The sequence below is a fragment of the Raphanus sativus genome, unplaced genomic scaffold (genome assembly GCF_000801105.2).
Source record: "Raphanus sativus cultivar WK10039 unplaced genomic scaffold, ASM80110v3 Scaffold1480, whole genome shotgun sequence".
Classification (NCBI taxonomy): domain Eukaryota; kingdom Viridiplantae; phylum Streptophyta; class Magnoliopsida; order Brassicales; family Brassicaceae; genus Raphanus; species Raphanus sativus.
The window spans coordinates 1-21,813 of record NW_026616791.1 but is presented as its reverse complement, the minus strand read 5'-3'; the positions used below and the strand labels follow the sequence as shown (position 1 = coordinate 21,813).

The 21,813-nt window shown below is 48.4% G+C and overlaps 1 protein-coding gene and 4 non-coding genes across 5 annotated transcripts; 4 read left to right on the top strand and 1 right to left on the bottom strand.

Moving 5' to 3' along the window:
• The first annotated feature begins 8,713 nt into the window (after positions 1-8,713).
• LOC130504289 (5S ribosomal RNA) lies at positions 8,714-8,832 on the top strand. The gene has a single exon (XR_008941208.1). It is a non-coding gene; the product is annotated as a 5S ribosomal RNA (ribosomal RNA).
• A 377-nt stretch (positions 8,833-9,209) lies between these two features.
• On the top strand, positions 9,210-9,328 carry LOC130504290 (5S ribosomal RNA). Its single transcript, XR_008941209.1, has one exon. It is a non-coding gene; the product is annotated as a 5S ribosomal RNA (ribosomal RNA).
• A 374-nt stretch (positions 9,329-9,702) lies between these two features.
• LOC130504288 (5S ribosomal RNA) lies at positions 9,703-9,821 on the top strand. Its single transcript, XR_008941207.1, has one exon. It is a non-coding gene; the product is annotated as a 5S ribosomal RNA (ribosomal RNA).
• Positions 9,822-10,195: 374 nt separating this feature from the next.
• On the top strand, positions 10,196-10,314 carry LOC130504291 (5S ribosomal RNA). The gene has a single exon (XR_008941210.1). It is a non-coding gene; the product is annotated as a 5S ribosomal RNA (ribosomal RNA).
• A 7,862-nt stretch (positions 10,315-18,176) lies between these two features.
• LOC108837359 (uncharacterized) lies at positions 18,177-20,046 on the bottom strand (the record flags this gene model as incomplete). The annotated part of the gene is made up of 3 exons (XM_056998899.1): positions 18,177-19,152; positions 19,224-19,789; positions 19,872-20,046. Coding segments are annotated over 3 exons (1,575 nt in total), but the record flags the coding sequence as incomplete, so codon positions are not given.
• Positions 20,047-21,813: the final 1,767 nt, after the last annotated feature.

The following is a 21,813-nucleotide window of genomic DNA, read 5'->3' as shown; positions in this document are numbered from 1 at the left end:
TGTGGGAACCGAAATTCGCACTGTCGATTTTAGTTAAGTTAAACGTAGGAAAACTAAGTTGACCTAGTTTTCCCCGAGATCCCGGCTATCTGCTGGGCCACGCACGACAAGTTAAGACAAATCTAATTTGAGAATAAATGCGGAAAATAAATAGAGCAAAAAGAAAGAATCTTATTTCCGAATCTGCGGAGAGCGTTTGGACAACAGGTCGAGATCTCGGCTGTAAGAGCTGTCGATCCTCGCTAGTCTTGAATCCTAGATCTAACCTAGTTGAGTCGCAGCTCGCTAAAAAGGAAATAAGCGCCTAAGTTCTAAGTTGCTCTGGGTGGTTTCTTTCTTCTGATTTCGGATCCCCCTTCCTCTGCTCCTAGCATTGCTTATATACTCCCATAGGACGGTCTATCGTTGATGGGCTGAGTCTGCCGTGGGCTGGACTTTTTCCATTTTCGTCGGTTTTCGTGCTTATCGGGAAAGTTGACATTTATCTTTTCGGAAAGTTGACATTTAACTTTTTGGAAGTTTAACATTTATCTTGTCAGGCGAAGATAATTGTAAACCGTCGTATCTAGTTTTTAGAAAATCGTAAACTGGTTGTCCGATCGGAGTTGGTCCCTTTCGGGCCGTATTCCGATCTTCCGCTGTTTCTCTATGACTTCTCTAAAAGGATGCTCCTACTTGGATGTCAAGTCTTTCGGAAGATCTTCGATCCATTGCTAAGGTGAATGGTGTTGTAAGATAACCATCACCGTTCTATACGAAGTCTTCCTGTCCGTTGACGTCTTAGGGGTTTTTAGAAATCCCGGAACAGAAAAAGGAGTTTTACTTGCAAGGACTCGGAAAGTCGCGAAACACGGATTTCTGGCGACCCGGAGGTTTGGAATTTACGCACGAGGACTAGCCGTCCGACGACCCGAGCCAGCACGGGGCTAGCCGCCGGCGACCACGGCCGGCACGGGCGCTAGCCGCCGGCGGCCACGGCCAGCACGGGGCTAGCCGCCCGGCGGCCACGGCCAGCACGGGCGCTAGCCGCCGGCGGCCACGGCCAGCACGGGGCTAGCCGCCCGGCGGCCACGGCCAGCACGGGCGCTAGCCGCCGGCGGCCACGGCCAGCACGGGGCTTAGCCGCCCGGCGGCCACGGCCAGCACGGGCGCTAGCCGCCGGCGGCCACGGCCAGCACGGGGCTAGCCGACCGGCGGCCACGGCCACGGCCAGCACGGGGCTAGCCGACCGGCGGCCACGGCCACGCTCGGTGTTGGCTGCTCGGTTCCTTTGGCGTGTTCGTGTTTCTTGCGTTTTTAGTTTTCCGTAGGTTTTTCCTTGTGTAGAAAATGTTTCTAGCAGTTGATTTCGAGACGATGAATCTCGAACTTAATTTTTCTTAAGGTTTCTCGATTAACAATTAGTCTCTCGAGGTTGCTTTTAACATTTTTCATGTTTGTCCGAGACTTTCGGACATCGATTTCGTCTTGACCGATTTTGACCCCAACAGTTAGCCCCCAGCTAGCTAGGAGCCGTAGGGTTCGTAGGTCCTAGCTTGCGGTATGGTTCATGAGGAAAGTATGGAGACGAAATCGTGCCGAAGGTCGGGGTGAATAGTAAAAATTTTGCCTATAAAGACTTGTGAATTCTTTACCATTCTTACTTCACCCAAGATTCTCAAGTTAATCTCTCTCTTGCAAATTCTCTCTCTGCTTTTAAGAAAAGAATGACTTCAAGATCGAAAATCTCGAGGAGGCAGTCTCACTCGTCCTCGGATAGTTTTCACGCTGAGGAAGAGAATCCGAAGCCCGAGGTTTCGGAGATCAACAGGAACGCGTACTGCGATGCTGTCTTTGGCACTGATGCTCCCCTTCCCGTGATCCCGATTCCCCGGCGACCTCTGAAGGCGCGTGGAGAAATCGACTCACCGAGCGAAGTATCCCCCGAGTATCTTGAAACTCTGCGAGAGTACTATGGAGTTCCGGAGGGAGTCGTGTTCCGCATTCCCCGCGGGAATGAGAGTTCGGAGCATCCTCCGGAGGGTTATTTTACTTGTTACGAGGCGTTCTTGACGCAATGTCGATTGTGGTTCCCAATCCCTGGGGTCATCGTTCAGGCCCTTGACCGTTTCGGAATCTCAATCAGCCAGCTGAACGTGTCAGCTTTGGAGAGCTGGCTCGGCGTTGTGATTCTGAGTTACGAGTTAGGGATAGATCTTAGCCCTGCCGATTTCGAGGGGTTATGGAACTCCAAGGCGACGAGTATCAATGGAGTTTACTCCATGAAGGCGAGGACCAATTTTTCGGTGATCAATGGAGTCACCTCGCATGCCAAGGATTATATCGATCGTTTCTTTTTTGTGAGGATAGACGGAGAGTCTGTTGAGGAAGGCTTTCTCCACCTATTCCCGACGGACTGGTTGTACCAGCGAGGTAAAAATTATTGCATTCCCTCTTTTAACATTCGAAAGGCGAATATCGAACGTGTTTTTTTTTTTTTTTTTTTTTTTTTTTAGAGAACAGGTGTCTCGCGCATGTTCCTTCCGATCTTGCGGTCAGGAGGGATCTTTTTAGGTCGAGGCCTTGTTCCTGGAACTCCTTCACTCTCGACCGGATTCGAGGGGCTGTCGCGCTTCTCCGATCGCGAGGTGGTACACGTCCTTGCGTCAACGATAGGTCCTACGTTTTTGCCCCTTTAAGGCAGAGGCGGAGACCTCGTAAAGATAAAGGGATCGCTTTTGAGGCCTTGTCGGGAGATGGCGCGACGCCGAGATACGACCCTGGCTTTACCTCAGAGAGTCGGGATGTTCCTCCCCCGGGTGACTTCTTTGACGAACTTCCTCCGGCGTTTTCCCGTGACGAGTCTTTGGACAACGGGGAAAGGGACAAAGTGACTGCGGAGGGTGCTCGCTTGGTCAACGAGGTTTGTTCTTGAAACTCGAGTAACTTCTCTTTTCTTTTTGTTTGACCTAGGCTTCTTTGCAGGCCGTGAGAGTTTGGAATGCATCGATTGATGGGAGTTTCCGCACCGCCCGGTTGGCCCGTTTCAAAGCGGAGGAAACGGCAAGGGAGTTTGCTAAGTATCGATTGGAGATGGAGGAGCAAAATCGCCGGCAAGCCAAAATCCAGGCTCGAGCCCTTGTTCGCGCGGAGAGGAGCGGACGGAGAAGAGCTGCCGCCGAGATGAACCGAAGGGCTGAAATTTTTTCTACTGAGTTCGAAGCATACAAAGATGCTCAGGACTTTGTAGGTGATTTTCGCGAGTGCCGTGGTTCGGTCGGTACCCTCGGCAAGATGCAACGTGGGAACTTCTCTCTTTCCGGCGAACTTGCCACGATGGATGGCTCGATGAGGATATGTGCCAACGCCGAATCCTTTGTTCCTCCGATTGAAGGAAGAATTCGAGAACTGTGGAATCCTATCCAGGTCTCGGAGGATACGGCGGATGTAGGCGAGGACCCAAACGTGGGCGACGGGGATGAGGAGGTTGATCAGCCCGACTCTTCGTTCGGAATATCTCTAACCGACTGCTATGAATTTGATTATAACTTATGATTGGCCAAGTGTGGCCGTTTGTATGTATGTGTTGCGACCCTTAGGAGGTCGCGTGACTTTATGTTTTTCGGGATCAGCCGTTGGTGGCTTTCGGATCCCTGTTATAAATGTTTTTATGAAATCTGCGTTTTGATTTATACTTTCGTCAAGTGTAGAGGGTTTGAATACGTGTAGTCACTTCGCATTCAATCTCTTTTTTTTTGTCGCTAGGTCCGTAGGTCACCTTGTAGCGAACGTTAGGTTTGTAAGCGATAAGAGGCAACTTTTGGGATCTCGTATTCTGGATACTTATGCCTGTGAGATGTCTTAGATACCAGCAAGGCTGGGTTTAGGGCAAGACCTAGGTCTACTCTCGGACTGAAGCTGTGCGATGACAAATCGGCTTTCGTTTTGCTTGTTTGCGATTTTGACCTGACTCGTACCGTTCTAGAATCTGCGAAGTGCTTATCGGCTTATATGATTCGTTTGGATACGAGTCGAGCTACTTCCTTTACGAAGAGCTAACCAAAATTTGGATTTTTTGTATAGCGCGCTATGATATCCTTGTCGGATGCAAAAAGGACTTCGTTAGAAGCCGGACTACGAATTTGATTGAGTGAAACGTTTCTATTTTTTCCGTCGGGGCCAATCGACGGAAACGAGTTTTTAGAGTCGCGGATGGACTGTTTGGTGGTGTTTTAGAGTCGCGGACGGACTGTTTGGAGGAGAAAGGAAAATCAAGATTTTTCGGGAACTAACGACGTCTCGTGTTCCCCAAAGACATGATTTTCGTTTTCCGTAATGTTTATGCTTTGAGTAAGCATTTGAAAAAGAAGATTTTTTTTATTCATAAAATAGGTTACATAAAGGGCGTTTTTGCGGGAGTACAAGGATGTCTGTCCCTATCTTCCCCCCCCCCTTTTTGGTGAGGGGGATAGCTGAACTCGTCGGGTTGCGACGAGCTGCCTACGTACCTCTTGCGAGGATCAAGCCATCTCGTAGTTCTGTTTCTATCACGGTTGTTATTACTCCACGATTTCTGGCGCCTTGACTGTTTCAGCTAAGTCGGCGGTCGCGTCGGGAGTTGGATCATCCGTTTTTTCGGCGACGGACTCGAGGATCTTTCCAGTATCCTGAGTTGGCCTGTTCGGATAAATCCGAGTTACTTTTTGCTGAGTTCTCGGAGGTACTCAGGTTCTTCTTGGTTCGCTTCGGGTTAGCTACTGGGGCGTTCCGATTGCTGCGAAGTTTATGTTCGGCTAGGAAGCAGAGTCGCGACTGTTTTTGGCTTCCCCAGATTACCGCTGTTCCAGTTGGTGTTGGAAATTTGACGCCGAGATGGTAAGTGGACGGGACTGCCTTCATGGCATTTATCCAAGGAGTTCCCATTATGGCGTTATAGATAGCCGGGTTATCCACTACCGCGAATTCGACGATCTTTGTGACTTCTTTAGCCATGACCGGGAGTCTGATTTTTCCGAGGGTCATGGATGTGACGCCCGAGAATCCAGTCAGTGGTTTTGGCTCTGGGATGACTTCTCTGAGGGGTATGTTCATCCTCTGCAGAGTGTCGCGGAACATGATATTGACCGTGCTTCCTGTGTCGATGAGGATGCGGCCGACTTCGAGATCTTGAATCACCAAGTCGATGACCAGAGGATCGTAGTGGGGTTTATCGAGTCCGGTCGTATCCTGTTCCTCGAAGGTGATTGCGTGACTGGGAACGTCGTCCTCCGGGCACCATCCGGGGCTTGTCTCGGCCTTCCGTCCGTAGGCTTTGATTGACGACACGGAGTCCTGGTAAAAATGCGATCCTCCGATGACCATGTTGATCCTTTGGCGGTTGTTGTTGTTTCCTTCGCCGTCTTGTCTCCGTTCGCGTTTTTCGCCCGATTGAGTTCCAGGAGCGTTATTGGGATTGGCTCCGTCGGTCCTCGGCGGACGGTCAGAATCTAGGATCAGGTCTTTCATGCTCTTGACCGTTGCTAGTTTGCCGTCGAGCAGCTTCATAATGAGTCTAGCGCCGAGGACTTTGCAGTTGGCGGTGGAGTGACCTCTCGTCTGATGGAACTCGCAGCTGGAATTGTCCTTGTACGAGTTCCGCGTCCAGGTGTTTCCGGAGGTCCTTCCTTGCTCGGAATTAACGGCGTAATTATGTTCGCCTTGGACGTCTTCCCCCTCGTGATGGACGTACTTGTCGTTACGAGAGGTTTTCTTCTTGCCGGACGCTTTCGGCGGTCCATGCTTTTGCGCTAGGATTTTCATCTCTTCTTCCATGATGATGAAATCCGTTGCCTTGTGGAGGGTATCTTGGATGGTGCGTGGCCTTTCCAGAGAAATCCACTTTCGGAACTTCGACTTGTACCAGAGGTTCTTCCTCAGGGCGTCGATGGCGACTCTATCGCTGAGGCCTGTTACCCTGGACATCACGAGTTTGAACCTCTTTATGTAGTCGCGGAGCGGTTCGTCTTCCTTTTGAATTAGGCTCCAAAGGTCCACGTCGGAAGTTTCCCTGTCCATGAACATGGAGAATTGCTTCAGAAAAGCTGAAGCAAGCTGGCGGAAACTTCCGATGGAGTTTCTTTTCAAGTGTGAGAACCATTCGAGCGCAGCACCTCTGAGGTTCTCGACGAACAGGAGACAGCAGCCGACATCCTTTTCCCGCTCCGGAAGTTTAGACCTTGCCATTGCAATCTGGAAAGACTGCAGATGTGCCTTTGGATCTGTGGTTCCATCGTAGGTGGGAAGCTTTATTTTCCCAGGATCCGAGACTCGCGCCTCCGTGATTCGAGAGGTGAACGGGGTTTTTCTCGACTCCTCGAGGAGCAGGTCGATCTCGGGGGCAGTGCTGGTCGCGTGGTGAATCTGCGATTTTACCACTTTCACCTCGGCTGCAGTTTTGGCGATGTACTCACGTAGATCGTGAATCTCGCTGGTGCCGTTTGCGCTCTTCTGTCTACGCTGGCGGCGATAGGCCCGAGTCTGGTCCTCAGCCAGCCTTTCTTGCTCTGACCAGTAGAGGTCTTCTTCCTCTTCTGTCATGGGCTTTTCGAAGGCTGCCGCCAGTCGAGCTGACTGACTTCGGGTCCTTCGGTGGTGGATGTCGGCGTCTTCGTCGGACGGATCCGATTGATCGCTGACATCCAGATTGATTCTTTCGACGTCGTCTCCTTCGTTGTCCCTTGCGGGAGGTGGAAGGTTGCCCGTCGTTTTCTTCTGCCCCGTCGGAGTGGTATCGTCAGGGACGAGTTCCGGGGATTTTCTCGGGGCATCTTTTTCTTGGTCTTCGGAAGGTCCGAAGTCCAGCCTCCTGACACGCCTCACCTTGGTGGCTCCGCGCGGGAGTTTTCTTTTCGCTGTTAAGGTATTAACCTGTTTAGCGAGTGAAGCCATTAGTTTCTCCTGTTCTTCCGACCGTTTCTGGGCGGTGGCGAACAGTTCCTTCATCTGGTCCAGCATCGCGGTGTTTGCCTCGGCAGTGACCGTCGATACGTTTCTGTCAGGAGTCTTCTCAGCGTTGACATCGACGGCTGGTCCGTCGTGTGTTTGCTTGTCTTTTTCCGCGTCGACAGACATGCTTAACCGGGCGTGCGTAGTTGCGAGAAAGATAAGCCGTGAATCCCCCTCCTTCTAGCGCCAAACTGTGGGAACCGAAATTCGCACTGTCGATTTTAGTTAAGTTAATACGTAGGAAAACTAAGTTGACCTAGTTTTCCCCGAGGATCCCGGCTATCTGCTGGGCCACGCACGACAGAGTTAAGACAAATCTAATTTGAGAATAAATGCGGAAAATAAATAGAGCAAAAAGAAAGAATCTTATTTCCGAATCTTCGGAGAGCGTTTGGACAACAGGTCGAGATCTCGGCTGTAAGAGCTGTCGATCCTCGCTAGTCTTGAATCCTAGATCTAACCTAGTTGAGTCGCAGCTCGCTAAAAAAGGAAATAAGCGCCTAAGTTCTAAGTTGCTCTGGGGTGGTTTCTTTCTTCTGATTTCGGATCCCCCTTCCTCTGCTCCTAGCATTGCTTATATACTCCCATAGGACGGTCTATCGTTGATGGGCTGAGTCTGCCGTGGGCTGGACTTTTTCCATTTTCGTCGGTTTTCGTGCTTATCGGGAAAGTTGACATTTATCTTTTCGGAAAGTTGACATTTAACTTTTTGGAAGTTTAACATTTATCTTGTTAGGCGAAGATAATTGTAAACCGTCGTATCTATCTTTTTAGAAAATCGTAAACTGGTTGTCCGATCGGAGTTGGTCCCTTTCGGGCCATATTCCGATCTTCCGCTGTTTCTCTATGACTTCTCTAAAAGGATGCTCCTACTTGGATGTCAAGTCTTTCGGAAGATCTTCGATCCATTGCTAAGGTGAATGGTGTTGTAAGATAACCATCACCGTTCTATACGAAGTCTTCCTGTCCGTTGACGTCTTAGGGGTTTTTAGAAATCCCGGAACAGAAAAAGGAGTTTTACTAGCAAGGACTCGGAAAGTCGCGAAACACGGATTTCTGGCGACCCGGAGGTTTGGAATTTACGCACGAGGACTAGCCGTCCGACGACCCGAGCCAGCACGGGGCTAGCCGCCCGGCGACCACGGCCGGCACGGGCGCTAGCCGCCGGCGGCCACGGCCAGCACGGGGCTAGCCGCCCGGCGGCCACGGCCAGCACGGGCGCTAGCCGCCGGCGGCCACGGCCAGCACGGGGCTAGCCGCCCGGCGGCCACGGCCAGCACGGGCGCTAGCCGCCGGCGGCCACGGCCAGCACGGGCGCTAGCCGCCGGCGGCCACGGCCAGCACGGGGCTTAGCCGCCCGGCGGCCACGGCCAGCACGGGCGCTAGCCGCCGGCGGCCACGGCCAGCACGGGGCTAGCCGCCCGGCGGCCACGGCCACGCTCGGTGTTGGCTGCTCGGTTCCTTTGGCGTGTTCGTGTTTCTTGCGTTTTTAGTTTTCCGTAGGTTTTTCCTTGTGTAGAAAATGTTTCTAGCAGTTGATTTCGAGACGATGAATCTCGAACTTAATTTTTCTTAAGGTTTCTCGATTAACAATTAGTCTCTCGAGGTTGCTTTTAACATTTTTCATGTTTGTCCGAGACTTTCGGACATCGATTTCGTCTTGACCGATTTTGACCCCAACAGACCCCACGCAAATCTACTCGGACTCTCGGATTAGAAGGATATATGGAATTGCGAGTCATGTACTAACGGGTGCGATCATACCAGCACTAATGCACCGGATCCCATCAGAACTCCGCAGTTAAACGTGCTTGGGCGAGAGTAGTACTAGGATGGGTGACCTCCCGGGAAGTCCTCGTGTTGCACCGCTTTTTTATTTTTTTCTTCAATTTGAAACGGGTCAAATCTTGAAAACCCCATAACTTTTGAACCGTGTGGAACTACGACGCCCACAGCACCATTTCGGAAAGCCCCCAAAACCATCTAGGCCAGTGAATAGGGCTGGCGATTTTTCGGGCCCAAATTCTGCCGTTTAGAGCCTCAAACAGGCTGTCGAATGTTTCGGGCCGTGATTGAGATGCGATACGCTGTTTCCGGGTGTTTTTTGCAGTTTCCTATATCAATATCCATACATTTTGATGCATGGAAAAATTACAAAAAAAAAAAAAAACTCAGGTGGGCCACACGCAAATCTACTCGTATTCTCGGATTAAAAGGATATATGGAATTGCGAGTCTTGTACTAACGGGTGCGATCATACCAGCACTAATGCACCGGATCCCATCAGAACTCCGTAGTTAAGCGTGCTTGTTCTAGAGTAGTACTAGGATGGGTGACCTCCCGTGAAGTCCCCGTGTTGCACCCTTTTTTATTTTTTTTTCTTCAATTTGAAACGGGTCAAATCTTGAAAACCCCATAACTTTTGAACCGTGTGGAACTACGACGCCCACAGCACCATTTCGGAAAGCCCCCAAAACCATCTAGGCCAGTGAATAGGGCTGACGATTTTTCGAGCCCAAATTCTGCCGTTTAGAGCTTCAAACAGGCTGTCGAATGTTTCGGGCCGTGATTGAGATGCGATACGCTGTTTCCGGGTGTTTTTTGCAGTTTCCTATATCAATATCCATACATTTTGATGCATGGAAAAATTACAAAAAAAAAAACTCAGGTGGGCCACACGCAAATCTACTCGTATTCTCGGATTAAAAGGATATATGGAATTGCGAGTCATGTACTAACGGGTGCGATCATACCAGCACTAATGCACCGGATCCCATCAGAACTCCGCAGTTAAGCGTGCTTGGGCGAGAGTAGTACTAGGATGGGTGACCTCCCAGGAAGTCCTCGTGTTGCACCCCTTTTTATTTTTTTTCTTCAATTTGAAACGGGTCAAATCTTGAAAACCCCATAACTTTTGAACCGTGTGGAACTACGACGCCCACAGCACCATTTCGGAAAGCCCCCAAAACCATCTAGGTCAGTGAATAGGGCTGGCGATTTTTCGGGCCCAAATTCTGCCGTTTAGAGCCTCAAACAGGCTGTCGAATGTTTCAGGCCGTGATTGAGATGCGATACGCTGTTTCCGGGTGTTTTTTGCAGTTTCCTATATCAATATCCATACATTTTGATGCATGGAAAAATTACAAAAAAAAAAAACTCAGGTGGGCCACACGCAAATCTACTCGTATTCTCGGATTAAAAGGATATATGGAATTGCGAGTCATGTACTAACGGGTGCGATCATACCAGCACTAATGCACCGGATCCCATCAGAACTCCGTAGTTAAGCGTGCTTGTTCTAGAGTAGTACTAGGATGGGTGACTTCCCGGGAAGTCCCCGTGTTGCACCCTTTTTTATTTTATTTTTCTTCAATTTGAAACGGGTCAAATCTTGAAAACCCCATAACTTTTGAACCGTGTGGAACTACGACGCCTGTTGGGCCCGAATATGGCCCGGTAGCTGATTATTCAATAATAAAGATGATGATGGGCCACGGCAAGCCCATCACGAGTCTGAAGCCTAAAAGAGAGCTAAGCTAGAACCGGAGGCTGAAAGCTAAGGATCCTAACTAAGGAGGTCACGACGAAGAGGAAGCTCACGTCGCAACCAGAAGAAGCGCAGGACCCGGTCAAGGGGAAGCTGTTGCAGATTCCACCTCAAGCGGAGAGGATCTCGGAGATCAGTTGCAAACAACCTAAAGAAGTCCAAAGCTATAAAAAGAGAAGGTCGAAGACCAAGAAGGGGATGGGATCCTACTCATATCTTACTCAACATTCATTGAAACGTTCTTATTTGTAATTCTCTTGTAATCTTTGTATTCATCAAAGATCATCTTTTGTAACCATCCCATTTCTATTATATCAATACAAATCGAAGTTCATTCATCAAGTTCTTACGGGATTCAGCCCGCGTTAATCTTTCCCTAACCTTTTCTAAACATAAAACCTGATCTAAAATCTAGGTGTGAGTTTTACCCCTCACAATTGGCGCCGTCTGTGGGGAAGAAACAATCGAATCCCTTACTCTAACTCGAGGATGAACCCTACCGATCAGACAACAACCCCGTCTGACCTTAACCTCCCGATTCAGAGCGATGGCTCACCGAATGACGGAGGCTCTAGTCTCGTAATCACAGAGCCTCAACGTGGCGACCACCGATCTGGGCAACAGCTTCCGGTTGATGCTCGAACGAGCCAAACTACAACCGGAGTTACTAACCCGAGGTCATCAGGTGGAAACACCTCCGAGCTCCCGGTTACCGAGAATCCTCAGCAGCAAGCCATTCCGAATCAAACGGAGGCTCAGCTCTCTGAGATCCGCCAGATGATGATACAATTAGTAGACCGAGCTCAGGAAAGTGAGCGCACGATGCATCAGCTGACTGTACGTCAACAACGATTCGAAGAGATAACCAGATCTCTAAACGCAACAACCCAACCACCGCAACGTCAAGCTCCGGGGGTCATCTTCCATGATCGATTAACCGATCCCTCTTTTCCCCGAGCACGTTTAAACTTTTCCCCTGATAGCACTGCCCCGGAAGGACGCGGATCTGCTTTCCAGACACCTCATACTGGAACAGTTCCCGTGTTCAATCCACCTAATGCCAGTGCTATGGGAAGTAACGTAGCGACAACTAGTTCCACACCCGGTCAGGTCACTGACAGAAGTACTCGTTTACCTCCTCCGCCACCTGATCCTAGGTCCGGAGCAGGAATATCCTTCCCATCTGGAGGCAGAGCGTCAGCTTCGGTTTATCAAACTAGAAGCTCGGTCCCGAATGGGGACGGTTATCAAAGGATAAACTCCGATAACCCAAGAAATGTCGAGCGACTTAGCCCACCAACCGCATGGGAAGATGAGCCAACTCGATTCCGTCAGCAACCTACCCATCGGGTACCTGCGAACGATCCAAACATACTTCCGTTTGAAGGACCTGAAGCTATCCGTAGATATATGGAGAGAACTCACGCGGCTCTCCAGAAATTGGGAGCTCAAGTCCATAAATCTACGAGTTCAGCTCCCGAAATCGATAGCTTAATCGAAAAAACCCGTGGAACTCCATTCACGGACAGAATTGCCAGCTCTCACATAAGAGATACCCGAAAAATCAGAATTCCTGAGTATGATGGGACCTCCGACCCGAAAGCCTATTTGAGAGCTTTCCGATTGGCAATTGTTAAAGCCCATTTCACTCAGGAAGAATGTGAAGCAGGTTACTGTAGAACATTCGCCGAAAATTTGGTCGGAACAGCCCTTGAGTGGTTCTCCGGTCTCGAGCCAGCCTCGATAGACAACTTCGATCAATTAACCAACGCCTTTATGAAGCAATACTCAACCCATATCCGGAAGCAAGCCTCCGAGGCCGACCTTTGGAAGGTCAGTCAAGGAATGGGAGATTCATTACGAGTCTACATTGAGAAATTCAGGGCAATAAGAACTAAGTTCTCGAATCCTAACGACCTAGTCGCCATCGAGGCCCTTAGGAGAGGTCTGTTCTATAGATCGAAATTCTGGTCAGAGTTAACACTCAATGCTCCTCCAACTATCGATGACGCTCTTCATAGAGCCACCAAATATATTACTTTGGAGGAGGAGACAGCTGCACTGGATAAACTCCACAAGAAACCTCAGAATCATTCGAAAGGTGATTCCTCCGAGACTAAGGGACCTCATAAAAAGGGTAACCCTCGAAATAATCAAACTCAGGGAGAACATTCCTACGCAATCGAGGAAGACAAGGAAGAGAAACCTGTTGCAGCAGCAAACAAAACTCCCTGGTCAAAAGGCTTCGATAAAGGCAAACGTTGCTCTTATCACGATCGCGAAGGACACTCAACCGAAGAGTGTTGGGACCTCCAACGCCAGCTGGCAGCTAAATTCGCAGCTGGAGAAATAAAGGGCGTGGACCTTAAAAAGCCGCCACCTTATCAGAAAAGAGGTTCCAGGGACACTTCCCCGAAACGCGAGAGGTCACCTGAGAAGGAGACCGATTCGCCACCTCCAGCTCCCAAAAAAAGAGTCGACATGATTCTTGGGAAATTCCCCCAAGGAAAAAGTTTACAAGTCGAAGCTCTCTTGAGCAAACCGTCCCCTCAATCAAACCCCGACTCGAGGGTAGACTGTATCCTTGGAGGATCAGACATATGTCAAGACTCCGTCAATTCCATTAAGAATCACGTGCGGAAGGCTGTGTCTAACACTGGACCTAAGCCTCCTAACCCTGAATCCAATACTAAGATTTCTTTCTGGGAGAGCGAGACCTCAAACCTTGACAGACCTCACGATGATGCGTTGATCGTCACCTTGAACATCGCAGGATACGAGGTTCCTAAGCTCATGATAGACACAGGAAGCTCTGTCGACCTCATTTTCTATAACACCCTAAAAGGGATGGAAATAGACGACTACGAAATTATTGGCCAAAAAGCTAACCTCGTAGGCTTCTCCGGAGAAACAGCTACCTCATTGGGAACTATCAAGCTCCCAGTCATAGCTGGCGGAATAATGAAAATGACCAACTTAGTAGTCATCGATAGACCTTCCCCGTTCCACGCGATTTTGGGAAGACCTTGGATCCACAAAATGAAGGCAGTAGCCTCAACGTACCATCAGTGCGTAAAATTCCCAACACCCGAAGGGATAGCTACCATACATGGTAGCCAGAAGATATCCAGGATCTGCTATTTGGGAGGATTCGAAATCCTCAAAAAGTCCCCCCAATAGCAATTACAGATCCAGGAGGGTCGCGAAATGCAACAAAATATTCGAGGTCCCCCCAGGAACTTAACCGAAAAAGTTTGCATCGACGACTCAGATCCTGAAAGACAGGTGAGCATCGGGTCCGAGCTACCTCTTGAGACAAAAAAGGAGCTCATCGATTTTTTGAAAAGCAATGTCAAAACCTTTGCGTTGTCCACCAACGACATGAAAGGAATAGATCCGAACGTCACCACCCATAAGCTAAAAGTTGACCCTACTTTCAAACCGATCAAACAGAAGCGTCGTAAGCTAGGTCTCGAAAAGGCTCAAGCTGTTAACGACGAAGTTGACCGACTTACGAAAGCTGGGTCCATTCGAGAGGTACATTACCCCGATTGGTTAGCTAACCCAGTAGTGGTAAAGAAGAAAAACGGGAAGTGGAGAATCTGTGTAGATTTCACAGACCTAAACAAAGCTTGCCCTAAAGACAGCTTCCCGTTACCTCACATCGACCGCCTAGTTGAAGCAACAGCTGGCCATCGACTCCTATCCTTCATGGATGCCTTCTCAGGATATAACCAAATCATGATGGATCCTGAGGACCAGGAGAAAACTGCATTCATAACCGAACGAGGAACCTATTGTTATAAGGTTATGCCATTCGGATTAAAGAACGCAGGAGCTACCTATCAGAGGCTAGTAAATAAGATGTTTGCTGGACAACTTGGAAAAACCATGGAGGTCTATATTGACGACATGCTAGTCAAATCCTCAGCTGGGGAAGATCATATCTCCCACTTAAGGGAATGCTTCGATATCCTGAACAAGTACGATATGAAGCTCAATCCCACTAAATGTACTTTCGGGGTACCCTCAGGCGAGTTCCTAGGCTATCTCGTAACCGAAAGAGGCATTGAAGCCAACCCGCAGCAGATAGCAACCTTCCTAGAAATGCCGTCACCTAAGATGACCAGGGAGGTGCAGAGACTGACTGGACGAATCGCGGCGTTGAATCGATTCATATCCAAGTCTACCGATAAATGTCTCCCATTTTACAAGCTTCTAAGAAATAATAAGAAGTTCTTATGGGACGAGAAATGTGAGGAAGCCTTCAAGCAATTGAAAGCTTACCTCTCCGAACCTCCGATCCTATCTAAACCAGTAGTAGGAGAACCATTGTACCTATATCTCGCTGTATCAACTGCTGCAGTCAGCGGCGTTCTAGTACGAGAGGAACAAAACGAACAAAGACCTGTCTATTACACCAGTAAAAGTTTGATAGATGCCGAAACCAGGTACCCTGCGATGGAAAAACTAGCTCTAGCAGTCGTAACAGCTGCCAGAAAATTGCGACCTTACTTCCAATCGCATTCGATCGTTGTAATGACCTCACAACCATTACGAATGATCTTGCACAGCCCCAGCCAGTCAGGGCGATTGGCTAAATGGGCCATAGAGCTCAGCGAATACGATATTGAGTATAGACCTCGAGCAGCAGCGAAAGCCCAGGTCCTTGCTGACTTTATCATTGAGCTAACATCCGAACAGTTAGACTCCGAAATGGAATCTCCGAAGTGGAGCCTTTATGTTGACGGAGCCTCATCAAAACAGGGCTCCGGTATCGGCCTAAGGTTAACTTCTTCAGCAGGAGAAACCATCGAGCAGTCATATAGGCTCGGATTCAGCGCCTCAAACAACGAAGCTGAATATGAAGCGCTAATCGCAGGGTTGAAGCTCGCCCTAAGCCTCGGAATCCGAGAGCTAAACGCTTATAGTGATTCACAGCTAGTAGCTAGCCAGTTTCACGGAGAATATGAAACGAGGGACGAAAGAATGGGGGCATATCTCGAAGTCGTCCAGAACCTCACTAGGCAGTTCGAAAAATTCGAGCTAACGAGAATCCCACGAGGAGAGAACTCCTCAGCAGATGCGTTGGCTGCTTTAGCTTCCACGTCAGACCCTCTCGTAAAACGAATCATACCCGTAGAAGGAATCGAGAAACCAAGCATCGACATAGCTACTAAAGCTGAGAAAGAGAGCAAGTTAACAGCGCAACTCGAAGGTACCTGCCCTGAAACGGTAGCTACCCAGGTTTTCACAACATTTTGGTTTCCAAAAACCAGAATATGCAGCCCAAAAAAGCATACCTCCGGGAACACGATCCAAATCACGGAAGATATTCCTCGAAATTCAGACTCCTTAGAGCCTGATCTCGAGAATACCCCCGGGGGCACCAACTCAGACCCAATCATCTGCAGAGTTAAGACCAGAAGCCGTACAGCTCTCAAAAATTCATCTGGAGGTATTCCTCGGAATTCAGACTCCCTGGAGCCCAATCCTACCAATACCTCCGGGGGCACCACGACACCAGGTCCCGAACAGGAACCTCCCTCGTCTCTCCATAACAAAGTCGTAGGAAGGGAGGATTGGAGAATTCCAATCACGCAATACATCCTGGAGGGAAAGACTCCACCCAATAAATGGGAGGCTCGAAAGCTCAAAGCATTAAGCGCAAGATATTGCGTAACCGAATCTGTCCTCCTCAAACGAAGCATTTCCGGACCTTACCTAAAATGCGTCCATGGCTCCGTTGCTATGAGACTCATGAAGGAAATGCACGACGGTTCCTGCGGGAACCACTCTGGAGAAGAGCTCTAGCCATCAGAATCAAAAGACAAGGATATTTCTGGCCTACCATTATTGCAGATTGCGAGGCCTATTCCTCCTCATGCGACAAATGCCAGAGGCATGCACCGATTATACACCAACCTGCGGAGAAGCTGTCTAACATATCCGCCCCTTACCCATTTATGAGATGGTCCATGGATATCGTGGGACCACTAGTACCATCAGGAAGTGGAAAGAAGAAGCTACGCTTCCTCTTAGTCTTAACGGACTACTTCACGAAATGGATAGAGGCCGAAGCTTTCCAGCAGGTAACCAGGTTCGAGGTCGAGCAATTTGTATGGAAAGATATCGTGTGTAGACACGGCGTCCCGTACGAAATCGTAACTGATAATGGAGGACAATTCATATCCCACGATTTCAAAATATTTTGTGACAAGTGGAATATCCGCCTGACCTTCTCATCACCTCGCCGACCTCAAGGTAACGGACAGGCGGAGGCTGCTAATAAATCAGTATTAGCAAACCTCAAGAAACGCCTCGGAACCCAGAAGGAATTCTGGTCAGAGAAGTTACTTGAAGTACTTTGGGCATGTCGGACCACCCCACGAAAAGCTACTGAAGAAACTCCTTTCTCCTTAGCATATGGGATGGAAGCCGTTGTTCCAGCCGAAACCATTGCTGGTAGCCTACGCCGGGAACTCTGTACATCCAATCCCGCAGCTAATGATCAACTCCTAACTGACAGCCTCGATCTAATCGAGGAAAGGCGGGACCGAGCTTTGATTCGCATTCAGAACTATCAGCAAGCAATGGCACGACAGTACAATTCCAAAGTCAGGCTCCGACAGTTCGCTGTTGGTGACCTAGTACTTAGGAAAGTTTTCGAAGGAACCAAAGAACCAAATGCTGGGAAGTTAGGAACCAACTGGGAAGGTCCCTACCAGATCATCCACGTGATACGACCTGGCGTCTACAGACTCCGAAAGGTGCGAACTGGGGTACCTGAAATCAGATCGTGGAATGCCACGAATCTTAAGAGATATTATCATTAGGTACCTAAAACTCCTGAACTACGTTAGGCTTGATCCCTTGACTGGGTACGTAGGCAACTCCGTCATGAGTGCAGCCCCAACCTCATTTCAACACTTCGTTCACTACAATCAAAGGGGGCATATGTCTGACTAAAGTCACATAGCCCACGCAGCAAACGTATGATCGTTATAATACAGCAAGTGTATGATTACTGTGATACCATGTATCCAACTATCAATAAAGAAATCATTTTCGATATCTCAATTCTTTAACCAAACAGGTCCCTGTAAACATGGACCTGGGGTCCAAAAAACCCTTCGGATTAGCTCAGGTCTCAACAAAACCCGGACCTAAGGTCTTAAAATCCTTAACAATCCTAAAGGTCTTAAAATCCTTCGAAGAATATCAGGTCTCGACGAACCTGGATCTAAGGTCTTAAAATCCTTACCAAATCTCCAAGGTCTTAAAATCCTTGTCAATTCTCCAAGGTCTTAAAATCCTTATCAAATCTTCGAGGTCTTAAAATCCTCATCAAATCACAAAGGTCTTAAAATCCTTGTCAAACCTCAGAAGGTCTTAAATCCTAAGCAAGTCTCAACGGGTCTTAAAATCCCACAAACAAGTTCAGGTTCCCAAGAACCCCCACCTAAGGTGTCCAGAACTTAGGTTCCTAAAAACCCTAAGCTAATCCCGATACTTCAAGGAATCCTCTTAAGGAACAAAAAAAAAACGACCAAAGTCTTCCAGACTTATCGTAAGGATCGATTATGATTAAGCTGTCATATTTCACGACTAAAGCCAAAAACTAAAAACGAAACAAGAAAACCAAGTTTGAAATTAAACAAGGGTTTAAAAGCCTCCCCAGGCTAACCAAAGATTCAAAATGCAACAGATAAAGGTTTAAAAGCCTCCTCAGGCTATAAGTTTGAGAAACAAATGAAAACAAAGCCCATCGGGCAGAAATCCTAGAAAACACGAAAGAGCATCAGTTCTTAAACTTCCTTGTCATCCGAGCTCTTCTCAGCTCCCTTGCCAGCTGGATCTTCCTCCTCAGGAACCTCCTCCATCTCCTTGTCGCTACCTCCAGAGGCGGTTTCGACTGGGGCTGAGTAAGAACCCACCAATCCCAAATTAGAACCGAACTCTCCGGAAAAGGAGAGGTTAAACATATTAATCTCGAAAGTACCTGAACTCTCAGAGAGTTGGGGAAGAGGAAGCTTGCCAATCGAGAAGTCCGAAACCTGAGCCTTCTCGTACGCCGCAACAGCTTCCGGCATTAGCGCCACCAAGTTATCATACTCATCTTGAGTACTCTTAATCTCACCATCCAGTATGTCCTTCAGGAGCTCGGTGTTGGCTTGAATCTCTTGGGCATGAACCAGGAGGTCAACTTCATCTTTCTTCTTGGAGAACTTCTCCTTGACAATAACCAGAATCTTGTTGTAGGCTTCAGCTACCTCCTTCTTTCCCCTCCGGACGGCTAGCCTGACCTCAGCTTCCTTGTTCTTCTGGCTGTTCTGGGATGTGGAGATCAGCTCCTTGACTTGATACTCGGCTATCTTCCGGGCAGCATCCAACTCCCCAATCTTCCTATTCTTCACCTGGAGGTCAATCAGCTGGCTCTCGATCGTCCCTTGCTGAGCATCACACTTAGAGCCAAGTCTCTTCACCTCGGCTTGGAGATCCGAGATCAGAGCCCGAGTCTGGTTGAGCTCAGTCTTGTTGGCCTTGACCAACTCAGTGACCTGGGCTAATTCCTCAGCGCTAGGAGCATTGTGTACAGCGTCCTCAAACTTGAATTGAGCTCTGTTAATAGCTCCAGCCAGCTGCGGAAAACGGAAAACGATTTAGCAAAATCTTCCAAAGACAAAGCTGAAAGATGAAATAAACTTCATACCTGACCCATGTGATGAGCAATATCGACGTACTCATCCTTGTGCGTGATATTGGAGATCGAGGGGAGGGGACACCCGGGACTCTTCATGTGCCTCATCAGAGTAGCCAAACCCCACGGATCGTCCAAGACCGATCCAGGCTTTGAATGAGAAAAGTTCCAGCCAACGGTTCCTCCTCTAGAGGAGGAGGAGGAAGACCTCGAAGGTCTATCAACCTGGTCGGTTCGGGACCTCTTGTTCCTCGGGGGCTCAGACTCCGGAGGATCCCTCATTACTTGAGGATCAGCTTCAGTCATCGGGACCTCGGAGGGAAGGCCAACTTCCTGAACCTTGGGTTCCGAAGAGACGACACCTTTAGCAGGGGCAGAGCCTCCTTCATCAAGAACCTCCTTCACAGAGTCGAGGAAGGATCCTCCTTGGTTCTTATCACTCCCTCTAGAGGAGCTGGCAGCCTTGGTCGATCTACCCCTGGAACGGAAGGAAGGTTGAATTGGCATCTTCTGTGATTGAGTCTTCGAAGAAGTACTTGCTCCGGAGGAAACTTCGAGAATGGAATCACCTTCAGAAACTAAGACATAAAAAAAAAAATCCATTAGTCGCATAAGACAAATTCGGATAGTAAAAATCATGAATTGTGAATAAAAAGATACCTTCTAAACCAGCAACCGTCACTGAATCAGGGAAGGACGCTTGGTACCGTTCAGGGAACCTAGCTGATCCAACTCTCGAAGTAGTGTAAGCTACCCAAGTGTTAGGGCTATGCTGTAGCTTCCTGTAGAGAGCTCTGGTAAGTTTGCTAGATAACTTGACAGGATCTTTTGATTTCTGCAAAAAGAGTCAAAAGGCAATTAGCACAACATGACAAACAAAAATAAACATGTGAGCATATCCCTAAAATCCTAACCGGAAATATCAGACCATGCGTTCCTAAGGTCACGGCCTACAGGAACCGTGGAAGGGTCAATCTTGACATAAAAGTACTTCCTGCGCCAGTCATCATCACTGGCTGAGAACTTGAAAATGCCTAGCCCTGGACGACAGGGGAGATAGTAGGTACCGCTCCCGCCATCCTTGGAAGTGCTCTCCTTTATCGAGAAGAGACTCATTAACTCAGATAACCAACGATAACTCCTTCCTCCTTGGCTCTAGTGATGAACCCGTTTATCACTCGGATGACCGACGGGCAAGCTGAGGAAGAGCTAGCTGGTAATGATCTAAGAGATCCAGCAAAAGGGTGGGAAGAGGAAATCTAAGGTGGCACTTGGAGATATATTTTCATGAACGCAGAACCAACCCTCCGGAGCGGTCTCGGGGTTCTCGTTTTCAGCACAAGCTCTAACTAGATCGCTCTTGCCGTGAGCCTGAACGGCAAGATTGACAACGTCCTGACCCTTCAAGAGGGAAGGGAAGTGAGGACCGGAGGAGGCGCTCTTGCCGCCTTTCTTCTTCATCCTCTTAACTCTTGCTCCGATCGAGTCTTTACTCTTTTTCTTCTTGGCTTCCGCCATCTTCTCACCAGCTTCCTGTTTGACCTTCATAATACGGGCGCCGGAGGCTGAGATCTGAACTTCGCCGGAACCTTCTTTTCGACTCATGATAGGGAAGGAAGGGAAAACAGGAAGTAAAGAATAGAATCGATCTAAGGCAGAATCTCAGAGAGAAATTCAAGATGAAGAACTAGATTGATCGAGAGGCGGATAAAAAAAAATAATAACGACAAAAAACGGTAAAATAAAGAAGAGAGGTGTGAATTACCTTGGAAACCGTCGAGAGCGTGGAGAAAGTGGAGAGACAAGCAGTTAATTCTCTCAGCTTTATATCCCATCACGTCTTGAAAGTCGGAAATTGAAATTTAAACTCGCTTAAATCTAAAACCGTTGATTTGACTAGAGATGGATTACAGCCGTCGATCGGATAATGAATAAATGCGGTTGAGATAGCTAGTAATCATGATCTCAACAAGAGAATCTAGCTTGGGCGGCTAGGTCTAGCTCCCGAGAATAACGAAACCTCATTTCGAGAGCTGGGGGCAACTGTTGGGCCTGAATATGGCCCGGTAGCTGATTATTCAATAATAAAGATGATGATGGGCCACGACAAGCCCATCACGAGTCTGAAGCCTAAAAGAGAGCTAAGCTAGAACCGGAGGCTGAAAGCTAAGGATCCTAACTAAGGAGGTCACGACGAAGAGGAAGCTCACGTCGCAACCAGAAGAAGCGCAGGACCCGGTCAAGGGGAAGCTGTTGCAGATTCCACCTCAAGCGGAGAGGATCTCGGAGATCAGTTGCAAACAACCTAAAGAAGTCCAAAGCTATAAAAAGAGAAGTCGAAGACCAAGAAGGGATGGGATCCTACTCAATATCTTACTCAACAATTCATTGAAACGTTCTTATGTAATTCTCTTGTAATCTTTGTATTCATCAAAGATCATCTTTTGTAACCATCCCATTTCTATTATATCAATACAAATCGAAGTTCATTCATCAAGTTCTTACGGGATTCAGCCCGCGATAATCTTTCCCTAACCTTTTCTAAACATAAAAACCTGATCTAAAATCTAGGTGTGAGTTTTACCCCTCACAACGCCCACAG